The following is a 20,087-nucleotide window of genomic DNA, read 5'->3' on the forward strand; positions in this document are numbered from 1 at the left end:
TGAACTGTTCAACCTCCTCGTGGAAGCACGAGGTAGCGCCCTTACAGTCATCAATGTAGCGAAGAAAAAGATGGGGGGTGGGGCCAGTGTATTTGCGGAAGATGGATTGTTCCACATACCCTACAAAGAGGCAGGCATAGCTGCGGCCTATGCGGGTGCCCATGGCTACTCCTTTTGTTTGGAGAACGTGGGAGGATTGGAAAGAAAAGTTGTTCAGGGTGAGGACCAGTTCGGTCAGTCGAAGGAGGGTGTCGGTGGAAGGGTACTGGGTGGTACGGCGGGAAAGGCAGAAGCGGAGTGCTTTGAGTCCTTCGTGATGGGGGATGGAGGTGTACAGGGACTGGATGTCCATGGTGAAGATGAGGCGTTGGGGACCGGGGAAGCGTAAATCCTGGAGGAGGTGGAGGGCGTGGGTGGTGTCACGAACGTAGGTGGGGAGTTCTTGGACTAAGGGGGACAGGACCGTGTCGAGGTATGCCGAGATGAGTTCGGTTGGGCAGGAGCAGGCTGAGACGATGGGTTGTCCGGGGCAGTCAGGTTTGTGGATTTTGGGCAGGAGGTAGAAACGGGCGGTGTGGGGTTGTGGGACTATGAGGTTGGAGGCGGTGGGACAAAAGGTCTGACTTATTAGGACCATCATGGGATTCTTATCTTCATTCCAGTCACTTCAATATTAAACTTCAACAGATCAATCTACTGCAGTGAACTTGTTTAAGAAAATTGATCTTACGTGTCCTGCCAGATTGAAATAGGAATGATTGGTCAGGTTTACAGGGGTGGTCTCAGTGGTTTGGGCCTTGTAATTAATAGCCAGCACTGCTCCATCAAGACTGTACGTCACACAGACTTTCAGCTCTCCAGGATACCCTTCTTCACCATCAGCACTTGTCATGGAAAACCTCACTCCATTTGATAATATTTCGGATGTCCAAAGCACCTATAAGAAAAATAATTTGAATTAAAAATGCATTCAATTGAAATGACTAATCAATGACGAGTCTAAAGAATAATGCAGTCCAAAGATGTGCATGCTGGGTGGATTGGCCATGGGAAACTCAGGGTTGCAGGGATAGGGTAGGGGTACTTTAAGCATCTAAAACTCAGGAACAGTTCCAGTTCCTTCACCATGCTCTTGCAGCTACTCTCAGCCTCAACGCTTCAATGTCACAGACCCATCCACTGCCTTCAGGCTTCTCCGAGCACCCAACTACTCACATCCAGCTCCAATTGCCCTCAGCATATACAGAGTCTTTTGAAGGAAGACAGCTGGAGGCTAGAGCCTGGACAGGATTCGGAGACTGCTGTTACTTTCACAGGTGCAGTGTTGGCAGCACAGGCTTTTTGCAGAAAGACCCACTGCATCACCTAACAAATCAGGCAATTGGTAGACTGTCCAGAAACCTTCCTGCTCCAGCCTTAATCAAGGTGAAGGCAGGAAGGTGCCACTACCTCCAGTGGAATTAAATGGCTCCCTTGCCACTAGACATACTATAGGGGACAGCACAAAACTCTTTCATATATCTAATACTTAGAAAAGATTTTGACATTCCAAACAGTAACTTCTAATAACCCTATGTCACAAGTGAAGAACCACCTGTACGTAGGTCTTGAAGTTATATTCAAGTTTAATTACAACTAAAATTAGGAACGTTACTCTAATCCTTCTAAAATATCACAACACAGTATTAACCGTCTAAAGAAGTGTAATAAAGTAATGCAATATATTTTAAAAGGGGGAGGAAGGAAACTTTTCTTTGGTTTCAAAAATTGAATTTCTCTCAAACTCCCTTTCACTCCAGTGGTTAAACAAAACAGATAATTAGTGATCAGGTTACAAGGCTGGTATGAAATAGACAGGGATGGGGAATTCCAATTGGAACAGACATCAATGTGAGTAGTTCACAAATGTCTGTCAGACTTGCATTTACTTATTGCCTTTCATGACCATTAATGTCCCAAAGTGCTTTACAGCTAATGAAAAACTTCAGAAGAGTTATCATTGTTGAAATATAGAAACCATGGCAGCCAGCTGACATAAAACAAAGTCCCATAAACAGCAAAGCAACATTGACAGAGATCTGCTTTAGTGAAAAAATAAACATTATAAATATCGCCTCATACACCAATGAGCTCTCCATTTTGGATTTTCTGCATTCAGCTGAGAGGACAGTTAACTCAAAAATAAAGGCATCTCCAACAGTACTGTATTCCTCCAAGTTTTACATTGGATTGCCAGCTTAGAACATCTGCTCAAGTCAGTTGGCATGTGCTAAGTATAGAATTACTTATTTCAAACCTATATCTACATTATGTATACAGCATTACCACAACACAATCCGTAGATAAACGTTTTGCAGTTTAGTTATACCAGAGGTTGAATTACCAACTTTTTCACGCAGAGGGTGGAATGAACTTCCAGAGGAAGTGGTGGAGACTGGTACAACTATATTTAAAAGGCATCAGGATGGGAACATAAATAGGAAAGGAATTTAGCATGTCTGGTCAGCATGGATGAGTTAGACTGAAGGGTCTGTTTCTGTGCTATAAGTCTCCATGACTCTACTGTACACTGTTGCATGTGCAACATGATATGACTTGTTCTATCAGAAGATATTCATCATGGTATCAGATAAAATATTTCTCAAAAGTAATTTCCTGCCAGACAGCATATATATGGATTGTATCCATGTAGTGCTCATTGCAAACTTGAAACATAAATCAACAACTTGCATTTATATAATGTCCTTAAGACAAGTTCCATTTTGCTTCAGAAGGAGAGAAATACGAGACAAAAACTGACACCATGTTAAAGGACCAAGTGGTTACGAGTTTGGTCAAAGGAGCAGGTTTAAAAGAAGGAAACAAAAATAGACAGTTAAAAGGAGGCAAATCCAAACCTGAAGTCAATGATAGAGAAATGCTTTATAGATTGGAAGAGCAAATATTCACAAAAGTACTAAGTACACATACACAATTCTCAAAGATGCAAGATCAGTTGGCAAATTTTAAAAAACAAAAAGGAAAACCTCTATTGATGATCTATTCTATTGCACAGCAAGGTCTTCAGAGGCATCAAGAAATTAAATTTATATGACACTACTTACATTGATATAACATTTATAATGTAGACAATCATTCCACAATATTTCAAAGTTGCGATCAGGGAAAATTGATGCAGATCACATCAGGAATCCATGGAACAGTGACCCAAAGTTTGGTCAAAGAGGTGGGTACTTGGGACTACCTAAAAGAAGACAGATGGAGATATCTAGAAAGCATTTCAGGAGGGTGTACCAGAGTTTAAGGCCATATAGGCTGAAAAGACAGATACCCAGTTAGAAGGTGAAAGATGTGGGCATGGGGCATGAGACCAGAATCTGAGGAACATGCGGGTTCTGAATGTTGTCAGGCTCAGGGAAACTACAGAAATGGAAATGGATAAGGCATGAAGGAGTTTGAACATTAGGAAGTATTGGGAAATTGAGAGTCAATGAAGGTCAACAGGAATATGAGTGTTGGGTGAGCCGGAATTTGTGTGAAATAGGATAAAGGCTGTAGAGTTTTAAATTAAAACTACTTTAAACAGAATTTGCTCTTAGTGGAGATGCTTGGTAATCTAAAATGCAATAGTCTAAATAATGATTTGAGATCTCCTTAACTAAAATAATATAATGTAAACACCAAATGGTGATCATAGACAGCACACATATTCTGTCATCAAAGCACAATACACTGCAAGCACCTGGAACACAATGTACAGTAACTCAAAGTCTGTAACTGAGGTTCGGTTTGTTTACAAATAGACTGCGTTGAGGGCTAGTTAAATTTCTGACAATGCTCTACTTATAATGTAGATGTGGGTTTGAGCTAAGTAGTTCTATTTCAGAACAAAACTGCAATGAAGTGCCACAACATATTTCTGCAGCTCAGATCAGATCTATTTTTCAAGGGGTTTATTTAGTGCCCCCATTTTCAAACTGCATCAGCCAAAAGGAAGGGTTCAAAATCCCACATCGATGTAAGGTTGTAGCAATCCAGTGAGGTGGAACTTCAGATTCCAAATTTAGGAACAGATCAGTTAAATATGCTGGGTAGGTACACAATACCTGCACAGCCACAATGAAAGCCATCTGCCCCAATAAGACATTTACCATCTAATATCTGGCTTCTGATTTGCGGGTGACAGAAGGTTACTTTTTTAAAAAAAAAGTAATGAATTCCAAATGGATCGAATTCTGGTCAGCTATGTTTAAGACCAGGAAACATTCAGCTTTGGCTGATAAATGTCAAATGCCAGGCAACATCCACCTCCAGAGAGAATCAAACTATATCCCTTTGATATCAAACGCTATTACCATCAACGAATCCCTCACCATCAACACAGCAAGAACTGTCATTGATCAGATGAACCAGTTACATAAATTGTAGCTTTAAGAGCAAATCAGAGCTGAGAGCTCTGTGACAGTAACTCTTCACTCCCCACAGCTTTTCAAGACAATAAGTCACAAATGTTTTGGAATATTTTGCCCTTGCCGTGATCTACGGCTCCAAAAACTTTCAAGATGCTCAACCATCCAGGATAAAGCAGCCCATTTGATCAGCACCTCATCTCTTGCTTAAAAATTCACTTCTTCCAAAAATGACACATAGAAGCAGCAAAGTGTGCTTATATACAAGGTACTATATACAATGCAATGCAGCAATTCAAAGGTTCCTTTGACAGCACATTTCAAACCCATGACCAGTACCACTAGGGCAGCAGACATATAGGGTGAAATCTTTCCAGACACTGAACCCACTGGCATTGGTGAAAATGTAGAGAGAATTGCATGGGATCAGCAATAAGGAAATTCCCAATGGAATGTCTTATTCTCCAAGCAAGTGTTGAATGGTGATTCTCACTCGTCAGTGATGAGAAGCCTATTTGCATGTATTAATGTTCTCATTATAAAGTCTTCTTGCCTTGTTGATGTGCAGTTTCTATTTTTCCACCCACTTATAGAAAGTAGACAGTGACAATCCCCAGCATGAAAGTCAGAGCAGTTACCTAATAACATTAGCTTGCTCCTCCAGCCCTTCCTCTTGCACACCAGTGCCAACATCAAGGCAATCAACTGCATGCTCACCGCTGTCCACTGGGATCTCCATGGACCTCCAGCAAAGTGTCCTACCAATTTCCCTCTGTTCAACATGTCTGAAACATTTGACAGGAACTGTGCTGTGCAAACAAAACCAGGCAAGTGCTTTACTGGGTGCACAGCTAGACTTTAAAGATGGCTTCAGTACCAAGAATCCTCAGAAGTCCCAGCAGTCTCAAAAATTTGAAGAGGTTACTGAGAAGATGGATGAAGGCTGAGCAGTAGACATGTCTACAATGGACTTCAGCAAGGCCTTAGATGAGGTTCTGCATGGTGGACTAGTTAGTAAGGTTAAATCACATGAGATCCAGGTAGAACTAGTCAACTGATACAAAATTGGCTTGATCGTAGGAAACACAGGGTGGTGATAGAGGGTTATCAGACTGAAGGCCTGTGACCAATGGTACACCGCAAGGATCAGTGTTGGGTCCATTGTTGTTTGTCATTTATATAAATGACGTGGATGAGAACATAGGAGGCACGGTAAGTTTATGGATGACAGCAAAATTGGTGAAACAGTGGACACTGATGAAGGGTTTATGCCCGAAACAACGATTCTCCTCCCCCGGGATGTTGCTTTTCCAGCACCGAACTCTCAACTCTGATCTCCAGTATCTGCAGTCCTCATTTTCTCCTAGTGAAGAAGAGTACAATGGGATCTTGATCAACTGGACCAATGAGCTGAGGAATGGCAGATGGAATTTAATGCAGATAAACATCAGATGTTGCATTTTGGTAAGACAAACCAGGGCAGATCTTTCATGGTTAACAATAGGGCCCTGAGGAGTGCTGTTGAACAGAGAGACCTAGGGGTGCAGGTACATAGTTCCTTGAAAGTGGCATTACAAGTAGACAGGGTGATGAAGGCATTCAATTTGCTTGCCTTCATTGGTCACAGCATCGGTTATAGGAGTTGAGACGTCATGTTATGGCTGTACAAGACATTTGTAAGACCACATTTGGAGTACTGCATAGAAGAACTTTGGTTGCCCTGCTAAAGAAAAGATGTTATTAGACTGGAAAGGGTGCAAAAAAGATTTACAAGGATGTTACTGTGACTCAGTTAGTTATAAGAAGAGGCTGGATAGAATGGGGCGTTTTTTCCCTGCTGCATCAGAGGCCGAGGGGGTCATCTTATAGAGATTTATAAAATCGAGAAAGTCATGGATAGGGTGACTAGTTAAGGTCTTTTCCCCAGGATAGGGGAGTCCAAAACTATACAACACGGGTTTAAGGTGAGAGAGGCAAGATTCAAAAAGGGCCTAAGGGGCAACTTTATCACAGAGGGTGGCATGTGTATGAAACAAGCTGTCAGAGAAGTGGTAGAGGTGGGAACAATTACAACATTTCAAAGCCATTTGACAGGTACATTGATGGGAAGGGTTTAGAGGGATATGATGCAAGCAATTGGGATTAGTTCAATTTGGGAACCTGTTTGGCATGGACGAGTTGAGCTAAAGAGCTTGTTTCGGTGCAGTATGACTTTTGACACTGGTAAGTACTTGCACGAATGGCAAGTGGGAAAAAGTGACAAGTGGAACGCCATAGGAGTGTTGTGCTTCGATAATGAGATGAATTTGGGAAGATAGTGAGAGAAAATTCTTTAGGGCTTGCAAAGTAGCTTCCCAAGAAACTTATCAAAATTGACATCTAGCCAATTTCTGCTTATTCTTTTAAAGAAAGCACATAGGAGTATCACCTGAAAGTTTCCCTACAAACCATGCACCATTCTGACTTGGAAACATATCAGTTTCCTCACTGTTACTGGAACTTCATTTCTAACGGCACTGAGTCTACCGACACCAAACAGATAGCAGCAGTTCAAAAAGGCAGCTCATTACCACCTTCTTAAGGATATTTTTAAAAACTTTATTTCTTTATTTTTCTACTATTATACTAAGCCTGTAGTGCTGAACTTTCTAAAACATTTCTTTATTTTTCTACATCTGTAATTAAGATTTTGTACCTGGGTACTTTGTACCTAAGATGGCTGTGTGTCTGGTGACATTCTATACTTTTTACACCTGCCCTCTTTTCAGAGTTCATGTGACAATAAAACCTAAATCTAAATTTAGGATGGGTAATGAATATTGGCCTTGCCAGCAAATGAAAGAATTAAAATAAAACTTCAGTTCATTTGTAACACTTTCAGCCAAGTCAACGCTTTTGGGTTCAAATCCTACTCCAGTACTTAGGCACAATATTCAATGCTGACACTCCAGGTCAGTACAAAAGCAGTACTGTGTTGTGGGCCTTGTTTTTATAGGTAACGTGGCCCAATGCCCAATCACCACACAAAAAAAAATCCCATGATACTATTTTGAACAGCAAAGAAGGTTTTCCAAACATCCTGGCCAATATTTATCTCTCAAATCAATATCACTAAAACAGATTATCTGAACTGGAATCTCAATGCTTTCTGTGGAGGGCTTCTTGTGCATAATTCTGTTGTTGCATTCATTACATTACATCATTGACATTTCTCTTAAAACAATTAATTTACTCACAAAACTCGTAGACTGAGACTTTACAAAAAAAAGAATTCACTTGACTGTTACAGAAGGGGCAAGAGAAAGTTAATGTGTCTCAATACAGCACCTCCTACTCTATACTATTGTAATAGTCTTAATATTGGCAAATTACTTACCATGACAAGTAAAAAGGCCAACGGCAAAACATTTCAATTTGGAAATTACAGACTTGCAATAAGTGTAAAACTTTCTTCAATGTCAATTTCCATTCAGAGGTGCCTCAATACATTTTCAATACTCTTGCTCTACAAGGTATATTCTTCGTAAGGCACCCAACACAAGGATACAACATGATTTGGAGGTGCCGGTGTTGGACTGGGGTGCACAAAGTGTATTAACTACCTGATGAATGAGCAGCACTCTGAAAGCTAGTGCTTCCAAATAAACCTGTTGGACTATATCCTGGTGTTGTATGATTTTTAACCAAGGATACAACAGTTTCCAACAGCTGGATTTTTAAATGCCTCAAAAGGACTTCACTGCACATAAAAGTGCTTTAGCATTTCCTAAGACTGTGGAAAGTGCAACACAAATGCAAGGCCATTCTTTTCCTTCATGCTATCTGCTTTTTGCAATGTAATTTAAATAATAAGTTTTGAAAGAAAGTGTTAACCTGTGCAAATCTATATGCAATAGAGCGGAAAACGCTGAGGTACTTTAGCCACAGACAACATGCAATACTTCCTTTGAAGCACAAGATGAAGCAGATAAAGACACAATCTTTGTCTTATTTCCAAAGTAAAAACTACAATAACAACACTTTTAGTTAACTTGTTATATTTCTGATTGAAACTGGCAGCACCTCACTCACAAATACAAAAGGTTTCTGTCCTCACCTAATTAAACTTCAACGGTATCTGCTTTTTAAAAGATACCTACTCCCAACTGATCTCTATATAGGGTTGTGATACAAAGGTACAAAGAACAAAGCAATATTCTCCATAAAATCAACAGATGATATCAAGCTACCCAAGAAATTATAGATTAGGTACAGAGATCGAGAACAGACATAGAAATTGAGAAACCTAAAGAGATTATCAGATTCTGCACAGTGCACAGTTCAGAAGCTCCAACCTTCATGCACCTCCCTCACTTGTCTCATTTGGCTCCTACTACTCCTCCTGATCAAGGGTTTTTGGAGGCTGGAGATCAACAATTCTTATAGCTAGTTACTGAAGCAGAGCTATAGGAACTAAATTAGATCATTTAGTCCCTCCGTTGGAACATGAGTAAGCCCTTTGGTCCTTAAAGCCTGGTCCTGCATTCAGTCTCAATTCCAACTTCTTGTCTGTCCCCAATAAACCTCAATTGCCTTGTCTAACTTAGCCTTGAGTAAATTAAATAACAGAGTTTCCACTGTCTTATCTGGAAGTGAATTCCACAAACTAATGATTTGGAGTGAATTCTTTTTCCCTTCCTCTTCACCTGAAAAATGAAGACCTCTTACTTTTAAAATTGTGCCCTCCAGCATTCACCACTATTTGATTAGATTATAGCTGATCTGGTATGGCACTCAACTCTAGTCAAGTTCATGGAATGCAGACAGTCAACAAATCAGGATCTTATCAAATGGCAGAACAAGCTCTAGAGACTGAATGGACTAATCCTTCCTCAAATTTGTATGTCACTTTGTATGTTTGTCTGTATTAAGAAATAAAGATAAAACTGATCCAATTCTTTTGTGAAAGATATACTGAATCTGTATCCATTATTCTATCAAACAGTGCACTTTGTCTTCATGTTGCCTCTGCTTCTTTTTACAATTCCTTCAACTTGTGTCATCGCATTATTAAACCATCAGCCACTAGAAAAATTTATATTTACTCTACCTAAACCTTCAGGATTTTAAATATCGCCATCAAATCTCCTCTTAATTTATTCTAAGGAGAGCAACTCCAGCTTCACTTCACTTAACTGTAAACATACTAGCAAAAGTATTCTGCACCCTCTTCAAATCCTTTGCACTATTTCTAAACCAGTGTCTAAAATTGACTGTGATACCTTAGCTTTGGGTGCATTAGAATATAGCTGTATATAGTATGAGCACGAATAGTGCTCTACACCTCTATTTAAAAAGCCCAGATTCCCATCAATGCTATGAACCGCTTTGCTAAATTGTCATGTCATATTTACAGATCTATACAAAGCCACCCATGGACCCTTTTCACTTTTTTTTAGATTAGATTACTTAGTGTGGAAACAGGCCCTTCAGTCCAACAAGTCCACACCAACCTGCCAAAGCGCAACCCACCCAGACCCATTCCCCTAACACTACGGGCAATTTAGCATGGCCAATTCACCTAACCTGCACATTTTTGGACTGTGGGAGGAAATCCACGCAGACACGGGGAGAATGTGCAAACTCCACACAGGCAGTCGCCTGAGGCAGGAATTGAACCCAGATCTCTGGCACTGTGAAGTAGCAGTGCTAACCACTGTGTCACCATGCCGCTCCTTCTTTCAAGTACACTCTTAAATTGTATCATTAAGCATATATTGTCTTCACGCTCCCTAACAAAATACATCATTTCACTTTTTTGTGTTGCATTCCTTCTGCTACATGTCCTCTCAAAGTCTATTGCTCACTTTCTCACCATTTCCTATATTTAAGGTAATTTGCATATATAAAAATATAATTGGATATAAATCTAATTTACTAATGCTTAGCAAAAACAGTGGTACTCTAGTACTTAACCTTAGGAAATTCCAGTGTATACCTTCCTTTAGCCCAAAACAAACCACTCATAACAAATACTTTCTAATTTTTGCCAATTTTATATTATCCCTACTGTTACATCTCATTTTATGCCATCAGCTTCAATTGTTACTGACAAGTTTGAAGTGTCACTCCATCAAAAAATGGTTGAATGTTCATATAAATAACAACTGCACTGCCATCATTTATCCTTTCTGTTAACATATTCAGCCACAATATGATCTCGCAACTCCTATACTCAATGCTCTGACCAATAAAGGAAAGCACCTTCTTCACTATCCTATCTACCTGCGACTGCACTTTCAAGGAACTATGAACCTATACTCCAAGGTCTCTTTGTTTAGCAACATTTTCCCTATTGGTTAGGCCACTTTTGGAATATTGTCTGCAATTTTTGTCTCCCTCCTTTCAGGAAGGACGCTGTGAAACTTGAAAAGGGTTCAGAAAAGATTTACAAGGATGTTGCCAGGTTTGGAGGATTTGAGCTATAGGGAGAGGTTGAATAGGCTGGGGCAGTTTTCCCCGGAGCGTCAGAGGCTGAGGGGTGACCTTATAGAGGTTTACAAAATCATGAGGGGCATGGATAGGGTAAATAGACAAGGTCTTCTCCCCAGGGTGAGGGAGTCCAGAACTGGAGGGCATAGGTTTAGGGTGAGGGGGGGGAAAATGTCAAAGGGACCTAAGGGGTAATCTTTTCACGCAGAGGTTGGTGCATATATGGAATGAGCTGCCAGAGGAAGTAGAGGAGGCTGGTATAATTGCAACATTTAAAAAGGCATCTGGATGGATTTATGAATAGGAAGGGTTCAGAGAGATATGGGCCAACTGCTGGACTAGATTAGGTTAGGTTAGGATATCTAGTCGGCATGGATGAGTTAGGCCAAAGGGTCTGTTTCCGTGCTGTGCATCTCTGACTCAAGTCAAATATAACTTATCCAAAACAAACCCTAGCTCTCTTTTATCCATCTACAATTGTGGAAGTGGCTACTAATATTTTCCTGCTTGTTTCTAAATGTTTCTCCATGAGCAGACTTAAATTCACTTGACGATAATTGTCATATTTACCCTTTGCCTTGTCCTGAACAAGGCTGCAATACCTGCAGTCCTCCAATCCTTTTGGAACCACCTCTATATCTAAGCAGCAGAGGAAGATGCTCTGAACCTCTACCCTTACTTCCCCAGCATATGGCACACCTGGCCTCGATAACTTAATTCGAAATACAGCCAGCCTTGCACTGCCTATTTTTATGGTATCCAGTATTCCAACAACCTCATTTAGCTTTAGCAATATCTTCTTCATTGGTGAACACTTCTACAGAATACTTCTCAAAAATCACAAACCTGTTTAGTATCTCCGTCATGCCATCTATCTCCACCAGTAGACTGTCTTTTTGGCCCTGCATAGGCCCCAGAACCTGTCTGATAACCCTTTTACTGCTATTATGCTTAAAGATGCCCTCTGTTAGATTTATCCTTAATATGCTGAAATTATCTTCCTTTAGTTAAGCATTTTACTGGTGTGCATGATGGCCTAGTGGTATTATCACTGGATTGTTAATCCAGAGGCCCAGGCTCTGGTGACCAAAGTTCGAATCCTGTCACAGCAAATGGTAGAATTTGAATTCAATTTTTAAAATCTGGAATTAAGAGTCTAATGACTATGAATCCATTGCCAATTGTTGGCAAAAACCCATTTGGTTCAGTAATGGCCTTTAGGAAGGAAGCTACCATCCTTACCTGGTCTGGCCTACTTGTGATTCTAGACTCTCAGCAATGTGATTGACTCTTAACTAGTCCTAACTAATCTTCATTTTATTTAATACAATGGTCACTATTGGCTAGATGCTCCCCAACTTTGACATTCACCAATTCATCCATCACATTCCTCAGGCCAAAATCCAGCCGTACCTCCTTCCTCATTGGGCAGAAAACATATTGACCAAGAACATGCTCCCAAACTTCAGAAATACCCTTCTCTACCGTTAACAAAACTACTATCCCATTCCATGCTGGTTAAGTTATCTCATCTTATTATCATGACTCTATAATTCCTGCACTTGTGTAATTTCTTTGCAAGCCTGTTATTTTATTCCCTTCCTACTACTCAGAGACTTATAAAATACAAGTGATGTTGTGGCTCTTCTTTTTTTCCCTAAATTCCAAGTAAATAAATTATCCCCTTAAAGGCAATATCTCTTCCAAACACAAAGGTTCACAAATACAACTGACAACACTGGATCTACTTCAGTACCACTTCTCTTCACCATCACTGATTTGTCACACTTCTTATCTGACCACTAGTACTAAATGAGTATAAACTTTCTCCAATTAACCATTGAAAAGACTGAAACCATTGCCTTCCATCTCCAAAAACTCCATTCCCTATCCATTTTTATCCCTTTCCCCAGCAGTTCTCTCTACACATCTGCCCCAGCCTACTTTCATCTCTGTATCATTCACAAACTCAGATCTGACCTCAGAACATCTGCTACTGAATTCTTCACTAAACACTTCCTATTGCCTTAACAATTACCACATTCTCCTCATCGACATCCAGCCTTCTACCTTCCACAACCTTCAGCTTAATAATCCTGCAGCTCATATCCTATGCTTTAGCACCCCATTCACCCATTACAGTTATATGTAGTTGGTTTGCAAAGCAGTGTAATGCCAACAGCTTGGGTTCAATTCCCACACCTGCTGAGGTTACCATGAAGGACACTACTTCTCAATCTTCACCTCATCCGAGGTGTGGCAGCCCTCAGATCAGATTACCACCAATCATCTCTCTCTAACGACAGAGCAGCCCTATAGCCTGGTAAGATTATGGTGGCTTGACCTGACCCCTACATGCTTCCTGGCCAAACTGCCTCTCAGTTCAGCAAGACCTCTGTTCTACCATTTCATCCTTGATTCCAAATCCCTCCATGATCTCATCTCAATTTTTTGTGTAACCTTCTCCAGCCCCACAACCTCGAAGATCACTGGTTCTCCATTTCTAGCCTCTGATACAATCCCGATTTTAGTCACTCCTTTAGTTGAGATCATTTTTACCTGCTAGGGCTCATACTTTTGGAATTTCCTCCATAAACATCCACAGTTTCTCCAGGATAAATGGCAAAATTATCAAAAGCCATGTACGGAGAAAGTATTTTTAAAAAAGGGTGCATTTAGGATCTTAAGTGCATTTCGCAAGTGCGTGGAGAAGGTAGATTCAATTTTGGTTTTCAAATAATTATCCAATTTCTTTTTGAAGAGAAAATATTTGTAGGCTACGAGGAAAAAATGGGACAATGGGATTCTTGTAGACAACATGAATAGGACAATTTGTATGTCTTCAGATTGTGCTGAAACCATTCTGCGTCCATAAGACACTCCCTGCGAGATCGGAACCAGATGGATTTTATTGACTACGAGATCCTTGACCGGGGTTGTTAACCTGGGTCAACCAGAGAGCCGTGTCTGACTGATATAAACAGAATATTCAGAATACCCACACTTCAGGGACCCACACCGAGCTGGCTGGCCACATGTAGATAAAGGGTGACTTGGTGACCTCTGCAGTTATTTCAATCCCTAAAATCTAACTCTTCAATCAAAGGAAGATGATTTAAGGTGACTAGTTAAAAAGACAGAAATAGATACTGTAACATGGTAAGCCTACAGGATTAGGCACACCCATCACAGAGAGATAAATACCACACATTGATTGGATTGAGCAACAATTCCCATTATTGTTATAAAACATATTTTGTCTCTTTTACAAAGAGAGCAGAACGGTGGCTCAGTGGTTAGCACTGCTGCCTCAAAGGGACCCAGGTTAAATTCCAGTCTTTGGCAATTGTTTGTATGGAGTTTGCACATTCTCCCAGTGTCTGCGTGGGTTTCCTCTGGGTGCTCAGTTTTCCTCCCACAATCCAAAGATGTGCAGGTCAGGTCAACTGGCCATGCTAGATTGCCCATAGGGATGTGTAGGTTAGATAGATTAGTCAGGGGCAAATATAGGATAGGGAATGGGTCTGGGTGGGTTACTCTCCAGAGGGTCGGCGTGGACTTGTTGGGCCAAAGGGCCTGTTTCCACACTGTAGGAATTCTAATTCTAATCCTAATTTAAATGTAGACCTAATGGTTCTTTCAAAGTATTAACTTGTGTGATTAGGATGATCATTTGTGTCTTCAAACATTCAGTTCTCCAAATTGCAAAGAGGCATAGGTAGCAGACTACAGCATATCTGCTATCAGTGGTGTTTCCGTAATGGGAAAGTGCATTCTATTCAGTTTTCTATTTCAATATTAGTTTGTAAGAAACCGTGTATGTACAAGGCAGAGTGGTTAGTGACGGGTTCAACCTGTTTTCCCAAGCATACAACTCAAGCACATCAGCTACATTTAACTTTAACACACCACAATGACTCAAAGCCACAGACGCTCTGACTTAAGTACTTTTTGCTACTTTGTTACCCAACAATTCCAGGAGTGAAACATCAAAATAAAGGTATTGACACTTCTTTTCTTTGCTGCTAACATATCTGCAGTTCTTCCCACATCTCCTGCACAATGACTGAAGAGGCATGCCAATATACTGTAAACACCTACCAATATAGCACTGGGATATAAATGGGGTCAGATAGATCAGTTGGCTGGATGGCTGGTTTGTCACCAACAGTGCAGGTTCAGTCCCTGTGCCGGCTGAGGCCACCATTAAGGTTCTATCTTAACAACCTCATCCATCACCTGGGGCATTGTAGCCCTCAGGTTAAACTCACCACTAGGCTTCCCCATCTAATGAGAGAGCAAACCTATGGTCCTCTGAGATGATAGCACCTAAATGGAGGAGACTCAAAACGGTTGGGTCTGGGCGAGTTTGAGAGAATTTGTAGCTCCAGTTAAGCTTCTGGATGTAGGTTTGTTCAGTGAGCTGGAAGGTTCATTTCCAGACATTTCGTCACCCTACTAGGTAACATCTTCAGTGGGCCTCAGGCAAAGCACTGTACATGATTCCTGCTTGCTTTCTATTTACATGCTTGGGTTTCTTTGGGTTGGTGTTGTTATTTCCTGTGATGTCATTTCCTGTTCTTTTTCTCAGGGGATGGTAGATGGGGGTCTGACTATGTGTTTGTTGTTAGAGTTCTGGTTGGAATGCTGTGCTTCTAAGAATTCTCATGCATGTCTCTGTTTGGATTGTCCTAGGATGGATGTGTTGTCCCAGTCGAAGTGATGTCCTTTCATATCTGTATGTAAGGATGCTAGTGACAGAGGGTCATGGCGTTTTGTGGCTAGTTGGTGTTCATGTATCCAGGTGGCTAGTGTTACGGAACATCTAGAAATGAACCTTCCAGCTCAGCGAGCAAACCTACATCCAGGTTGGGTCTGGTTTTGATGCTGGATTGACTTGACATTGAATCTGATTTATGAACATAGGAATAGGAATAGCCAGTCAGTCCACTAAACTTATTCTGCCATTTAGTGAGATCATGGCTAATCTAGGTCACCCATCTACTTAACTTGGATCATCCATGTTCCTCAATGCCATTACCTAACAAAAGTCTATCAAAACAAAATGATTAAGTGAGCTAGAATCTACTCACGTTTGTGGGAGTGAGTTCTACACTTTGCATGAAAAGCTGCTTCTTAATTGTCACAACCAAGTGAGGAGGAATGAATGCATCCCCCACTCTCCAACCTTTTCAACTGACCACAAGGAAGATTTAATGGTCTTTTTAGCATGCAGCTCTACCTCACCTCAATAAAAATGTAGTTATTTAGTTCACACAAAATATTACACAGCCAGTTAACAAAGTTTTCTTGAGCACAAGCAAGAGGAATCTTATTACTTTCAAATACTGATAAAATTAATAAAGACAAAACACCAAAACACGCATACGTACAAAATTAAAGACGTGAGAATATCCACTGCAAAGGGAAGAATATCCTCCATAATGGGATAACTTTCTTTCCTGAATGGCCTAACTCTTATTTTAAGGTTATGTCCCTTTTACCAAATCAACCCACCAGGAGAAAGGGTTTCTCTTTACCTACTCTATAAATTCTTCTTCCTTAAGACTGTAACCAAACTTTCCATCTACATTCCAAGGAATACAAGCTTTGCTTGTGCAATTTCTCCTTATATTCTAACTTTCAAAATTCCAGTAACATACTAATAAGTTTATTCTATGCCTGTCCAAAGTTGATACTTTTTTTTTTAAGGTGTGGTGCATCCATCTCTAAATATTTCCTGTACCCAGAGATTTGCATTACGATAGCAAAGTCTTTTCTCCATTATATTCTTGCTCTCAACTTGTAAAGGCCATACTTTCATCATGGCAGGACTCTTATCAGCATTGACGCACAGAGGGATCTTGGGTTCAAGCCCATAGCTCCCTGAAAGTGGCCATTCAATTATATAGGGTGGTAAAGGAGTCATGTGGCATGCTTGCCTTTTTTGAATGAGGAATTGAGTGCAAGAGTTAGGATGTTATGTTGCAGCTTTATAAGGCTCTGGTTAGGCTACACAGGGTATTCCATTCAATTCTGGTCGCCACATTACAGGAAGGATGTGGAGGCTTTAGATAACGTGCAGAAGAGATTTAGCTGGATGAGAGGGTATGTGCTATAAGGAAAGGGGAGTGAAACTGGTGTCATTTTCTCTGGAGTGGTGGAAGCTGAGTGGATACTTGATAAGAAGTCTACAAAATGAGATGCATAGATAGGGTTGACAGTCAGAATGTTTTGCCCCCAGAATTGATATGTCTAACACTAAGGGGCGTGCATTTAAGGTGAGAGGAACAAAGTTCAAAAGAGATGTGAGGGGCAAGTTTTTTTAAAACAGAGTGGTAGGAGTCTGAAATGCACTGCCAGGGGTGATAGTGGAGGCAGACATGATAGCAGCATTTAAGAGACTTTTAGATAAGCACATTAATATGAAGGAATGGAGGGATATGGACCAAAGGCAGGCAGAAGGGATTAGTTTAATTTGGTATCATGTCTGGCACAACATCATGGGCCGATGGGCCTGTTGCTGTGCTTACAGTTCTATGTTCATACGTTATTGCACATATCAAATACATTTTAGTGATCCATTTGCCTGAACCCCTAAAACTCCACATTTTACACTCATCATTTAAAATAAAAATTATGAAGGGCATGGATAGGGTGAATAATCAACATCTTTTTGTAGGGTGGGGGAGTCCAGAACTAGAGGGCACAAGTTTAAGGTGAGAGGCAAAAGATATAAAAAGGACCTGAGGGGTAACCTTTCCACACAGAGGGTGTTGCATGTATGGAACAAGCTGCCAGGGGAAGTGGTGGAGGTGGCTACAACGACAACATTTCAAAAGCATCTAGATGGTTATATGAATAGGAAAGGTTTAAAACGCTGTGGGTCAAATGCTGTCAAATGGGACTAGGTCAGAATGGGATGACTGGTCAGTGCAGAAAAGTTGCACTGAAGGGTCTGTTTCTATGATTGTATAAAAAGTGCTAAAAATCTATCTTATTTTAAAAGTCAAAATGAGTTATCTCACACTTAACTACCAGTTACTTACTGTTACCTGAATACAAGTTATTTTAGAATTTGGATATGAACTAGTAGCATATAGGTTTGCTGTGTGTCTATGAAGGGTTGAATGATTAATTAGTAAATATTTCTATAACCAAAGTGATTTCCTTTTTTAAAAAAAAACAGCCTGAGGAAGATAAATTTTGAAGGCTAATGGGAATTTGTTTTCATTGGGAGAATTTTTAATGAGCAAGTAAAGTACTCTATTGTGCATTAGGCTTTCAAGTGTAAGTTTTTTTTTCAATTAGCAGAAATATCCACACCTTGTCCAAAAATCCCAATTGTTTCAGATGTCAAGGCATCCTTGTTAGCTCTCGCTAATCCGTTAAAATTTCTGTTGGTTTTCAGTAGATTTGTCTTTTATTATAAATTCTAATAACTTCCCCTCAATAGATGTTACACCAATAGGAATAATTTCCAATTTTTTTCTCTCAAAACCTTTTTAAATAATGGAGTTACATTTTCAATTTTCCAATCTCCAACGACAACTCTTACATCAAGTATACTTTAGACTACAGCTAATTCATTTGCAATTTGCTCACTAACGATCAGGCTCTTGAAAGTTTTCATTTTTAGAGCCATCGTGTTCCCCATCATGTGTTGGATCTAGTTTGCTTACTTACTTGCGACTTTTTGGATGTCACACAGAATCATTTGGCAGTGGGAATAGATCAAGAATATATCAAAAAAAAACTTCACCAGCGAGACAAACTGCATTTTTCAGGAAAGATCACCCAAGTGTCCTGGCCAACATTTATTTCTCAACAAACACACCGAAACAGATCAGGTGGCAATTACCACATTGTTCTTTGTGGCTCTTGCTGTGCACGAATTGGCTGACGCATTTCCTGCATGAAAATGGTGACTGCACTGCAAAAGTACATTAGTGATTGAAAGTCATTTTGAGACATCTGTGGTCACGAAAGATACCACGTAGATGTGTCTCTTTTCTTTACATATACTTCAATGCAAAGTGTCTAGCAAAGTAAAATGCAGCAAAAACAAAACCCAGAGATCAATCGAAGCTAAATAAATAGGAGAAGGAGGGAACTCGGCGTCTGAGGTGGGCCCAGGGGCGAGGAGATGGCATAGAAAGGGAGAACAACTCTATATTTAATTCAGAATTGCATTATTGTTAAGCAGCCCAGCAGACATGACTAACATTTCAAACAAAAATGAGGTAGAGAGATTTGGAATAGTTGAGGTACTGAATACACGTCACTTTTAGTATATTGCTGTATGCAACAAGTACATTCAGTCATCACAAAGTTGGCTAAATTGATTCAGAAACTGAACATAGTTTAAACCTTTTGACACACGTGTACTAGGGTGGGGGAAGGGGTAGAGAAGCAAGGATTCTTCACCTACAACTGCCTATGTTGCATCTGAAAAACAAGTGGTTGGCAGTTGGAGGTCTAACACTTTGTGCATACATATGTTGAATGGTAATTTGTCCCCCCCCCCCCCCCCCCCCGTGACCCCATTTCAAAGACTGAAAATTGCAGGACCCCACAGTTGAGAGCTATTGGACAATGGGGATGCAGGGCAGGGAGATGGTGGGGTGAGATGTGGCACAGAGAAGATTTGGGGATAGCAAGAGGCAAAGCATTTAATCCGCAGAGGTTTTCATTAGCATTTTTGCAACAGGACAGTGGAAGCACTGGAAGTTGACAAAAGGAGGCTACTCTACTTTCAATTCAAGTGCAGTCTGTTGTCATACAAACCACCAAAGCCTAGGATAGGTTCTTCCACCATCCCCTGCCTGCTGCCAAAATTGCTAAACTGACTACATTTCTGTTTCTCTTTATAGAACATGTCTCTTCTGCCACTCCCAATGACAAATAGGATGCAGATAGTGCAAAACATACTAAAATAATGCGGAAAGACTGGCAACAAAAGCTCTCCCCAGAATACTGTAATCATATACTTTAGTGTTACGAATGTATCAAGGCTGATTTTTAGCATAACAATAAATATCAAAACATACAAAATAAAACATTTGTAACGACTGGATAAAAACCATGACTGCCGATGCTGGAAACCAGATTCTGGATTAGTGGTGCTAGAAGAGCACAGTAGTTCAGGCAGCATCCTGATTTTACTGCTCCTCGGATGTTGCCTGAACCGCTGTGCTCTTCCAGCAC

At 40.4% G+C, this 20,087-nt stretch overlaps 1 protein-coding gene across 1 annotated transcript in view; it reads right to left on the reverse strand.

The window, feature by feature from the left end:
* The window catches only part of galm (galactose mutarotase), a 66,248-nt gene that overhangs the window by 31,384 nt on the left and 14,777 nt on the right, over positions 1-20,087 (reverse strand). Inside the window, exon 3 of the mRNA XM_043696410.1 lies at positions 731-937. Coding sequence (XP_043552345.1) covers positions 731-937 — 207 coding nt within the window. The remainder of the gene's footprint in view (positions 1-730; positions 938-20,087) is intronic.

Source organism: Chiloscyllium plagiosum, chromosome 9 (genome assembly GCF_004010195.1).
Source record: "Chiloscyllium plagiosum isolate BGI_BamShark_2017 chromosome 9, ASM401019v2, whole genome shotgun sequence".
Taxonomy (NCBI): domain Eukaryota; kingdom Metazoa; phylum Chordata; class Chondrichthyes; order Orectolobiformes; family Hemiscylliidae; genus Chiloscyllium; species Chiloscyllium plagiosum.